Raw genomic sequence first — 12,569 nt, forward strand, 5'->3', positions numbered from 1 at the left:
TATGTCCTTGTTGTCCACGGGAATGGTACCGGAGGATTGGAGGGAGGCGAATATTGTTCCCTTGTTCAAAAAAGGTAGTAGGGATAGTCCGGGTAATTATAGACCAGTGAGCCTTACGTCTGTGGTGGGAAAGCTGTTGGAAAAGATTCTTAGAGATAGGATCTATAGGCATTTAGAGAATCATGGTCTGATCAGGGACAGTCAGCATGGCTTTGTGAAGGGCAGATCGTGTCTAACAAGCCTGATAGAGTTCTTTGAGGAGGTGACCAGGCATATAGGTGAGGGTAGTGCAGTGGATGTGATCTATATGGATTTTAGTAAGGCATTTGACAGGGTTCCACACGGTAGGCTTATTCAGAAAGTTAGAAGGCATGAGATCCAGGGAAGTTTGGCCGGGTGGATTCAGAATTGGCTTGCCTGCAGAAGGCAGAGGGTGGTGGTGGAGGGAGTACATTCAGATTGGAGGATTGTGACTAGTGGTGTCCCACAAGGATCTGTTCTGGGTTCTCTACTTTTCGTGAATTTTATTAACGACCTGGATGTGGGGGTAGAAGGGTGGGTTGGCAAGTTTGCAGATGACACAAAGGTTGGTGGTGTTGTAGATAGTGTAGAGGATTGTCAAAGATTGCAGAGAGGCATTGATAGGATGCAGAAGTGGGCTGAGAAGTGGCAGATGGAGTTCAACCCAGAGAAGTGTGATGTGGTACACTTTGGAAGGACAAACTCCAAGGCAGAGTACAAAGTAAATGGCAGGATACTTGATAGTGTGGAGGAGCAGAGGGATCTGGGGGTACATGTCCACAGATCCCTGAAAGTTGCCTCACAGGTGGATAGGGTAGTTAAGAAAGCTTATGGGGTGTTAGCTTTCATAAGTCGAGGGATAGAGTTTAAGAGTCGCAATGTAATGATGCAGCTCTATAAAACTCTGGTTAGGCCACACTTGGAGTATTGTGTCCGGTTCTGGTCACCTCACTATAGGAAGGATGTGGAAGCATTGGAAAGGGTAAAGAGGAGATTTACCAGGCTGCTGCCTGGTTTAGAAAGTATGCATTATGATCAGAGATAAGGGAGCTAGGGCTTTACTCTTTGAAGAGAAGGAGGATGAGAGGAGACATGATAGAGGTGTACAAGATAATAAGAGGAATAGATAGAGTGGATAGCCAGCGCCTCTTCCCCAGGGCGCCACTGCTCAATACAAGAGGACGTGGCTTAAGGTAAGGGGTGGGAAGTTCAAGGGGGATATTAGAGGAAAGTTTTTTACTCAGAGAGTGGTTGGTGCGTGGAATGCACTGCCTGAGTCAGTGGTGGAGGCAGATACACTAGTGAAGTTTAAGAGACTACTATACAGGTATATGGAGGAATCTAATGTGGGGGCTTATATGGGAGGCAGGGTTTGAGGGTCGGCACAACATTGTGGGCCGAAGGGCCTGTACTGTGCTGTACTATTCTATGTTCTATGTTTATCTTAAGCTCCATAAACAAATCTGGTTCATTACACAATACCCAATCCAGAATTGCCTTTTCCCTAGGACTCAACCCCAAGAGCTCTAAAAAGCCGTCTTGTAAGCATTCTGCAAATTCCTTCTCTTGGGATTCAGTACCACCCTGATTTTCCCAATCTGCCTGCATATTGAAATCTCCTATGACCATTGTAACATTACCCTTTGCATTCCTCTTCTGTGTCCTGTGGTAATTTGTGTCCCATATTCTGGTTACTGTTTGGAGGCCTTTATAAAACTCCCACATAGCCCTCCACTTTTCTTTCATCCATGTGCCTATCTAAAACTCTCTTAAATGTCCTTAATGTATATGCCTCTACCAACACTCCCGGTAGTGTATTCCATGCATTCACCACCGTGTGTGTAAAAAATATCCTGTCTCTGACAACCCCCCCTATAGTTGCCTCCAGTCATCTTAAAAGTATGTCCTCTCATATTTGCCATTGCTGCCCTGGGAAAAAGGTACTCACCGTCCACTTGATCTTAGCCTCTTATCACCTTATACACTTCTATCAAGTCACCTCTCATCCTTCTTTGTCAAAAGAGAAAAGCCCTAGATTGGTCAACCTTTCCTCAGAGGACATAGATGAGGACATGTTCTTTAGTCCAGGCAGCGTCATGGTATATCTCCTATGCACTCTTTCTAAAGCTTCTTTTGAGGTGACCAGATCTGAACATAATACTGCAAGTTTAGTTTGTCTACAGTTTTATAGACTTGCAACTTTGCCTTATGGCTCTTGAGCTTAATCCCTCAACTAATGAAGACCAACACACCCTATATCTTTCTAACCACTCTATCAACTTGCACGACAACTTAAAGGGACCGATGGAGTTAGACACCAAGATCCCTCTGTTCTTCCACACTTCTAAGAATCCTGCCATTGACCATGTATTTCTTCTTCAATTTCAGCCTTCCAAAGTGAATCACTTCACACTTTACCAGATTGAACTTCATCTGGCACCTCTCAGCCCAGCTCTGCATTCTGTCAGTGCCCCATTGTAACCTACAATAATCTTCTATACTATCCACAACACCACCAAGCTTTATACCATCTACAAATTTACTATCCCACCCTTCCACTTCCTCATCTAAATCATTTATAAAGGTCTCTGTGTAAAACCACTAGTTATGGATGTCCAGGCGCAAGATCTACTGCCACCTTTTGCGTTCCATGGAAAAGCCAGTTCCTAATCCATGCTGCCAAGTTTCTCTGAATACTATGCTCCCTGACTTTCTGAATGAGTCTGCTATGGGGAACCTTGTCAAATTCAAATGTACCACATACATCACTTTACTTTTGTCACTTCCTCAAAAAAGTCATTCAAGCTCCTGATTCAATGCTTGCCCCTCACAAAGCTATGTTGAATATTCCTGATAAGACTATGCTTGTTCGTATGCTTGGAAATCCTGTCTCTAAAAACCTCTCCAATATTTGGCCCACCATTGATGTAATACTCACTAGTCTAAAATTCCCAGAATTATTCCTATTACCTTTCTTGAACAAAGGAATAACATTTGCTATCTTCCAATATTTTAGTACTACTACTACACAATAAGACATAGGAGCAGAATTAAACCGTTCAGCCCATCAAGTCGGCTCCACCATACTCATATGGCCAGTGAACTTGCAAAGATCATCACAAACAGTGTAGCATCTCTTCCCTTGTTCCTGCAGTAACCTGGAGTATATCCCATCCTATTTTTACAGAATATTTGCAAAGCTTTAGCAAAGGTCTCCTGATGTAATGTATAATTCCTTTTCAGGCATTCAGCAATGAGCACTGAAAGCTAAATATTCCTTTAAATGGCTTCATTTATAATTGTTCAAAACAGTTTGAATAATAGTTAGATTCTTTACAATCTTCCTGATAGCTATTTCCACTGTTCACATTTACACCATTGCACATGAATTTGCTAAACATGATGTTATAGCTCAATACTTCATCTTAGCAATCTTGGTACTTTTTTAACACTTAAAGCATCCAGGAAACATCATCTCTATTCTATTCTTCTAGACTCATACCAAGTGTTCTGCGTGGTCCATGTTGCCTACACATAAACTTGATTATTTAATGTGAGATATTTAGAGTCATAGAGTCGTAGAGTAATACATCATGGAAACAGGCCCTTTGGCTCAACTGGTCCATACCAACCACATTATCCTTCCTGCTAGTCCCAGCTGTGAAGATTTGGCCCTTAACCCTCCAACCTCTTCCCCTCCATATATCTATCCAAATGCTTCTTAAATGCTGCAATTGTACCTGCCTCAAACACTTCCTCTAGCAAGCCATTGTAATTTATTTATTAAACTACAGCACAGAATAGCCCTCTCCGGCCCTTTGAGCCACACTGCCCAGCATCTACTGAATAAACCCAGCCTAATCTTGGAATAGTTTACAATGATCAATTGACCTATGCCTTTCTACTGTGAGAGAAAACCAGAGCACCTGGAGAAAACTCACACATTCCATTGGAGACTCCTTATAGATGGTATTAGAATTGAACTCTGCATGCTGCCGCTCCGAGCTGTAATTGCATTGCACTAACCACCATGCTACTGTGACGCCCATGGTAGTATCTAATGGACTTAAGATTTCATTGTAACCTGCTTCAGATAATTACGACACTCTGTGTGAAGAAGTTTTAGATCTCTTAAATCTTGCTCCTCTTTTATCCAAACCCTTCATGATCTTATAAACTTCCGTAAGGTCACCTCTCATTCTGCTACACTCCAAGGAATAAAGATACGCTATGGCCTACCTGTCCCTCTAACTCAGACCCTCTAGTCCAGACAGGACCCTCATAAATCCTTTCTGTATCCTCCAACTTGTAAATGCCTTTTCTAAAACAGGGTGCCCATAACTATACACAATATTCCAAGTGCAGACTCACCAGTGACGTATAAAGCTGCAATATAATGTTCCTTTTCCTAAACTTGGTGCCCTGATTGATGGCGTTCAGCATGCAGAATGATCTCACTGTCCTGCCTACTTAAGTGGTTGTTTTCAGCAAACAGTGCACATGTAATCCCAAGTCATTTTGTTCCACTTGTCAGTAATGTGCCATTCACTACCCTGGTCTGAATGTCCATGATGCATCACCATACACTTATCTACATTCAAACCCATTTGTCATTCTTCAGCCCATCACCCTAACTGACCTAAAATCTCTTTGTAATTCATTATAATGTACTTCACTATCAACTAGGCCCTATAATTTAGTGTCATTAGCAAGCTTGCTAATTTTTCCATGTACATTCACACCCAAATTATTTAAATAAATAATTAATGATGCAAGTCCCAACACTGATGCCCCAGGGCTCGCCACTAGTCACTGGTATCCGGTCAGAGAATCGATCTTCAACTATTACCCTCTTCTTTCTGTCATCAAGCCATTTCTGAACCCACTTCACTAGCTCCCCCTAAATTCCATGTGACCAAATTTCCAGATCAGCCTGTCAGGCAGGACCATATCGAAGGTTTTACCAAGGTCCATATAGATAACACCTACTATAAAACCTTCATCTATCTTCTTAGTTACCTCTTCCAAAAACTCCGACAGATTTGTCAGACATGACTTTCATGTACAAAACTATTGCTGGCTACTCCTGATTAGGCAAAACTATTCAAGTGATGGTAAATCTTGTTCCTCAGAATTTCTTCCAGTAACTTTCGGACAACTGAATTCAGGCTTACCAACCTGTAGTTCTTTGACCTGTCCTTGCTACCCTTCTTGATCCATGGAACAACATTAGGCATCCTCCAATCTTCTGGAATCGCACCAGTGGCAAATGATGGAACGAGTATCTCTCCAAGGACTTATGTAATTTCTTTCCTGGGCCTCCCATAAGATCTAGGGATGTATTTTGTCAGGCCCTGGGAATTTCTCCACCTTAATGCGATTCAAGGCTACAAATAACTCCTTTTGTATATGCGTCTGTTCTATGACCTCACTGCTTATTATCTTCATTTATTTGGCATCTATTATATTCTTCTTAGTAAACACAAGATAAATAGACATTGAAAATTTCAGCCATCTCAGAGGTGGCTCTGATGGTCTTTAAGAAGACCTAGACTCTCTTCTCGTCACCCTTTTACTATCAAAATAACTGATGAACCTCTTGGAATTATCTTTAACCCTGCCTGCCAAATCCATCTAAACCTTCATTTTGTCCTCCTGATTTCCCTCTTAAGTCTGTTCTTAAACTTTTTGTTATTCATTCAGAGATTAATTTGTACCCAGGTGCCTAAAATCAATGTACACTTCCTTCTTCTTCCTAACCAGATCTCTACCTCAATATCTCTTGTCAGGCAATTTACACCGAATTCCATTTATCTACCCTTCACCCTACAGGAACATGCTGCCTGTGGACTCTTGATATGACCTTTTTAATAGCCTTCTACTTGTCATCTGTTCCCTTTCATTTAAATAGAGTTGCCCAGTCGATCCCTGCTAGGTCCTTGCCTACTGTACTCAAAATTGGCCCCGATCCAGTTTAGGGCCAGTTTGAACTGGGCTTTGTAAACCAACCTTCCCTATTTTGTTGATATTAATTTAATGGTTTTTTAAAATTATCTAAGACCTCTGTTATTCATTATTTGCAAAATAGTTTCAAATAAGACTTTGACTCTTAGCATATCTGTACAATCAGATTAAAAGCATTGCACCCAAATTGACAAACCAGTTATGTTTACCATTTGGGTGGATGTGTTTGTTAAGCAGTGGAGTATATTAGCTTTGGCTTAATTGCAATGCTTTTGTCCCAGGAACTTGCTAATCCAAAGTCCATTCCAAAGAGTTGAGTGCATACTTGAGGCTGACATGCCATTAAAAATTGGAGGGAGTGCTACAATACCATAATATCCCATTGTATTATTAAAAAAAATTGTTGGACATCAGAGCCAACATTTATTCCAGTGGCCAGGTTCATTAAAGCTCTTTGTGAGACATGATAGTGTGTGTTTGTGTTACATCTTCAGCATGAAATGCTTGTCAGGATAAGAAGGGCAATCTGGTGAAGAGGATGTGTGTCTACTTTGTCAGTTAGTAAGTGTATCTTTTGAACAGAAAGTGCAGGCTAATGCATAGGAAGAGGGGTTTATGGGGAGCTAGTGAGCTGCATTCAGAATTGACTCAATAATAGGAAGCAAGGTGTGTGTGTGATGGTTGAAGGTTGATTCTCTGACAAGAGACTTGTGACTCATAAGGTTCCCCTGGGGTCAGTGCTGAGACCTCTGTTATTCATTACTTATGTAACTGATTTGGATGTGAATGTACATTGTATGAGAAGGGTTGTTGATGATCCTAAATTAAGATGTCTGGTTGATTGTGAAGCATGTAACAATTACAAAGATATCTTGATGAGTTATAGAAATAGACTGAGGAATGGCAAATGGTTTTCAAATTAGATAAGTTTGAGGATATTTTGGACATTCATTCAGGGTGGACCTATACAGTGAATGGCAAAGAGGTGACAAGTGTTATGGAACAGAGGGAGCTGAGAAAACAGATGTACAGTTCATTGAAAGAGAATCAAAATCAGATTTGATATCACTGGCATAGTCATGAAATATGTTCTTTTGCAGCTACAATACAGTTGATTTTAGTTTGCTCATGTGTGAACCATATTTTTCTGTGGTGTTATAGAAATATCTACCAACATGCAATTTTAAGGAACTTCTTAACAAGGCATAGTGAAGGGTTTATTGGTTTTGATACTGATTTCAAGGAACTTGAATGCTAAAGATTATAAACTTATTTGTTAATAAAATATAAAATGCTGGAAATAGGTCTGGCAGTATTTGAGAAAAGAGAAACAAGAGCTGACATTTTAGCTTGATGACCTTGGACAAGTTAGAAATCTAACATGTTTTAAGTTTCAGAGAAGTAGGAGGGATAAAGAGAACAAAGAAACCCTTAACCTTACTGTTAATTTTGCCAACAAAGGAATAAATTGAAAAGAAGCAATGGCATTGATTAACATGACACGGGAGTTCAAAAGGGTTCCTTTCAAAGCTGGCATTAAATTTTTATACCTGATTGAATTTTAGGTTTTATTATGACTTAATTTTAGTTATGAATAGATGGTAAGACAGGTGAGAAACATTTGTTGAATTCACCTGCTCAGCTTCATTTGGAGCTCACTGGTGTCACTTTAATTCCTAGGGAGGAGACTGAATTTTCCACATTTAGTTCAGTTCTCATTTTGGTCTTATTGTGTGGTATATTTTGGGCTTACTATTTGTTCCTTGATATTCTCTGAGTGTTTTCTTCAAAATTTTTGGAATTTCCCTCTCAGTTTGCTTCTAATTTATTGGATTGCAATTATATTGTTCAACTCTCCAATGTGCACAAAATTAAAATGTGTAAATTTGTGTGCCCAGTGACTAATCAAATAAATGCTTTTATAAGCATGTCTCAATCTTGACCCGGAATTCTTTGATCATATAACAACCACCATGATGCTTAGAGACCCTGTTAAGCCTAGTTAAAACAGCTGTCAAAGCTTTCATGCAGCATGACTACCAATGTCTTTGATGGAAACATGGAAAAATGAAATAAATTAAGCAAACTATATTTTAGAATGACTTAAAATATTAAAAGATTAAGCAGGAGAAGCAACATTAAAGTAAAATTTTGTAAATCAACTCTTAACATCTCCCATCTATAGCTATTAACCTTTGAAATGTTGCTAAACCTTAGATTTAGTAGATATAGAAAAAAAAAATTGAGAATGTACAGAACTCTCCACTCCTCCAATGAATTGCAACCTTGGAACACAATAGTAGTAACAGTTTGGAAGTTGCTCATTTGCATACACTTGAGCACAGATATCCAGGGAAGTGCTGGCTGTATTGCACAAAACTGCCAGTCTTGTGGAAGATTTGGGTCATTATTTCTTTTGAAGAAATATATGGCAAAGGTTGCAATTCTGTTTTTAAATATCAAGAACTTGTGCAAATTTGAATTGTATTTAGATACTTTGTGGCTTAAGTATCTTGTGCTCTATACAGACAAACAATAAGAATACATTGTGGAAAAGTTTTCAACTACATTTGGCCAATCAATGGAATCTTTAATTGTTATGAATCATATGTGCTCCAGAGTTACTTAAAGGGCAATCTTTTTTTTTGCTTTGTAGTGAAAACTCAATAATTCAGAGTTGGTTTGTGATATTTTATTAAGTTAATTCATGTTGTGTCCTTCTTGATTATTCTATTCAGAATATTTTTTCTTTTCGTCCATTTACAGTGCACTTGGTGGGACATCTGCTCTTCACATCCCACCGTTCCCCAGTGGAGGCTGTCTCATTGATTATGTACCCCAAGTTTGTCAATTACTCACCAATAAGGTAACAGAAATGCAGTGTACCATTCAATTGGATTGTAGTTTATAACGTGGGTGGAAAGTGAGCTATTTAATTCCAGACAAAATTTTACAATATACTAAACAAATTGTTCAGTCTTCAGTGGAATAGCAGCAGATTTTACAATTCTAATTAAAGCAGTAATGTTTATATTCATATGGTGGTTATCGAGATGTCACTAAATATACATTTCAATTTATATTCATTTGTGATAAAAACAAAACACAAATTCAGGGTTATTAATGTGGCATGGTGGAAACTTTTGTACTGGGTGTATAGAGTAAAGAAATTTCATAGAGTAATACAGCACAGAAGCCAGCCCTTTGGCCCGACTTGTCCATACCAATCAAGGTTCTTACGTAAGCAAATGCTATTTGCCTACATTTGGTTCGTATCCCTGTAAAACTTACCCATCCAAATGTCTTGTAAATGCTGCTATTTAGTGATTGAGGCATATATGATACAATAACATACATCAAAGTTGCTGGTGAACGCAGCAGGCCAAGCAGCATCTATAGGAAGAGGTGCAGTCGACGTTTCAGGCCGAGACCCTTATGATACAATATGATACAATAAGTTTATTTTCAACCACAAGTCTCTCTTTGTCTTGGATAATTTGTTTTTGATAGTTCTGCCTTTTTAAATCTCCCAAGCCAGTTTTTTTGTGCACACTGGAGCTAAAAGCAAGCTGCTGGAGGAAAACCACAGATCAGGCAGCATCTGTAGAGGGAAATGCAAGTAAACATTTCAGGTCAAAACTCTTCAGCTGGACTGAATTGTCACTTCCCTTAACAGATGCTACCTGGCCTGTTGTGTTCCTCCAGCAGTTTGTTTCTTTATCTTCAGATTCCAGCGCCTGCATTCTCTTTGCCTTTGCTATTACAAAGTCAGCCATGAGTAATCTTCTCTTAACAATAATTAGCTAAGCTTTGTTCATGACCTCCCAGTGACAATGAATTTAAAATTAAGACTTCTGTTTTATGCATAATCATTATAACAGTTATTTGTACAATCACTATTCAGTAATTGGTTTGTTATTGCCACATGTACCGAGACACAGTGAAAAGCTTTGTTTTGCATGCCAGCGAAACAGATTGCTCTAAACAGAAGTACATCCAGGTAGTACAAATGGAAAGTCATTAACAGAATGCTAAAGTTACAGCAAAAATGCATAGACAAATATGTGCAAGGGCCGTGATGAGGTAGACTGAGAGATCATCTTTATCATACAAGAGGTCGTTAAGAATCTGATGACAGCAGCATAGAAGTTAACCTTGAGCCTGGTGATCTGGTATCATCAAGCTTTTGTATCTTCTGCCCAAGTGAAAATGATTAACTGAGGTGGAGGGGTCTATAATTATGTTGGCAGCTTTCCCAAGACTGGGTGTGTAGACAGAATCAGTAGAAAGGAGACTTTTTTTTTGTGATAGACTGGGCTATGTTCACAACCCTGAAATTTCTTGCAGTCTTGAGCAAAGCAGTTACCTTATCAAGCCCCTAATGAATCCAGATAGGATGCTGTCTATAGTGCATATATAAAAATTGGTGAGGACCATTAGGACATGCCAAATTTCCTTATCCTTCTGAGGAAGGAGAAGCACTAGTGTGCTTTCTTGGCCATAGGGCCTATGTAGTTGGACTAAGATAATCTATTTATGATATTTACACCTAGAAATTTGAATTATCCTTTAAAGTCACTGATATAGATTAAAACCTGTCAAGATGATTTCATCTCCAATAAATATTCCAGTCAAGATGAAAAATTACAATAAATACTAGTCCAGAATATGCCACCTATCAAACAGTAAAATTTGAAACAATGATCTTCCCGAGGATGATTAGATTTTGGAATGAACATATCCTGTTTAAATTTGATAGCAGTTTGTTGCAGAATTGTTGTAAAAATCATAGAATCATATAGCATTTCAGCACAGCAACCAGCCTTTCAGCCCATCTCGTCTGTACTGAACTGTTATTCTGCCTAATCCTATTCACATACATACACCACTTCTACTGACAGCTCATTCCACACTTGTACCATCCTCTAGAGAAGCAGTTTCCCCTCAGGTTCCCCTCAAATATTCCACCTTTCATGTTTACCCTATAAGCTCTAATTCTCATTTCACTCAACCTCAGTGGAAAAAGCTTACTTGAATTTACCCTATATACCCCCTCATAATTTCGTATACCTCTGACAAAATTTCCCTCATTCTCCCCTGCTTCAGGCAATAAAGTCCTAACCTATTCAAACTTTCCCTGTAACTCAGGTCCTCAAGTCCTGGCAACATCCTTGTAAATTTTCTTCATATTCTTTGAATCTTATTGATATCTTTCCTGTAGTTAGGCGATGAGAACTGCACACGATTCTTCAAATTTGGCTTTAGCAATGTCTTGTCCAACTTCAACATAACATCACAACTCCTGTACTCAGTACTCTGATTTATGAAGGCCAATGTGCCAAAAGCTGTCTTTACGACATCATCTACCTGTGCTACCACTTTCAAGAAATTATAGATCTGGGTATTCCCAGATCCCTTTGTTCTACTGCACTCCTCAGTACCCTACCATTCGCTGTGTATTTCCTACCTTGGTTTGTTCTCCCAAAGTGCAACACCTCACATTTGTCTGCATTAAATTCCTTTTATCATTTGTCAGCCCATTTTTCAAGCTGGTCCAGATTCTACTGCAAACTTTGGTAGCCTTCCTCATGTCTACTAAGGCCCCAATCTTAGTGTTATCTGCAAATTTGCTTAGCCAGTTTACCACATTATTATCTAAGTCATTAATATAAATTACAAACAGCGATAGAATCAGCAGTGTTCTCTGCAGAGCATCACTAGTCATAGTCCTCCAGCTAGAGAGGGCTTCTCCTGCTAAGCCAATGCTGAATCCTGTTTACTACTTCATCCTTCTGAACCAACCAACTGAACCTTCTGGATCGGACTTTCATGTGGGACTTTATCAAAGGTCTTGATAAAGTCCACGTAGCCACCGTCCACTGCCTTTCCTTCATCAAATTTCCTGGTAACCTTGAAAAACTCTTATCGGATTTATTTGACATGACTTACCACGCATAAAGCCATGTTGACTATCCCTAATCAGGCCATGCCTATCCAAATATATAGATATCCTGTTTCTTGGGATAATTTGCCTGCTGCTTGACATCAGGCTCTACGGCCTATAATTTCCTGGCTTACTCTTAAATCCTTTCTTGAACAATGGAACAGCTTCAGCTATTCTTCTGGCCTCCAGCATCTCACCCATGGTTAAGGGCATTTTAAAAACCTCTGCCAGAACCACTTCAATTTCTTCCCTAGCCTCTCACAAGCTCTGTGGGGACACCTTATTAGGCCCTGGGGACTTAACTACTTTAATTTGCCTCAAGACTGCAAGCATCTTATTTTCTGTAACCTGGATATGGTCCATGATCTCACTACTGTTTTATTGACTCTGTGTCCATCTCCAGAGAAAATACAGATGCAAAAAATCCATTTAAGATCTTCCCATCTCTTTCGGCCTCATTCATTGATGACTACGCTGATCTTCAAGTGGATCAGTTTTATCCCTTGCTATTCTTTTACTCTTAAAGAAGCCTTTGGGATTCTCCTTCACTTTGTCTACCAGAGCAACCTTATGTTTTCTTTTAGCCCTTCGAATTTCCTTCCTAAGTGTTTTCTTGCATTTCTTATATTCCTTAAGCACC

The 12,569-nt window shown here is 39.3% G+C and overlaps 1 protein-coding gene across 5 annotated transcripts in view; it reads left to right on the forward strand.

Moving 5' to 3' along the window:
* Window positions 1–12,569, forward strand: part of babam2 (BRISC and BRCA1 A complex member 2) — a 214,277-nt gene that overhangs the window by 165,996 nt on the left and 35,712 nt on the right. For all 5 annotated transcript variants that reach the window (XM_063040662.1, XM_063040663.1, XM_063040664.1 and 2 more), the window contains one exon: window positions 8,752–8,851. In XM_063040662.1, coding sequence (XP_062896732.1) covers window positions 8,752–8,851 — 100 coding nt within the window. The remainder of the gene's footprint in view (window positions 1–8,751; window positions 8,852–12,569) is intronic.

This window comes from Mobula hypostoma, chromosome 2, assembly GCF_963921235.1.
Source record: "Mobula hypostoma chromosome 2, sMobHyp1.1, whole genome shotgun sequence".
NCBI classification, from domain to species: Eukaryota; Metazoa; Chordata; class Chondrichthyes; order Myliobatiformes; family Myliobatidae; genus Mobula; species Mobula hypostoma.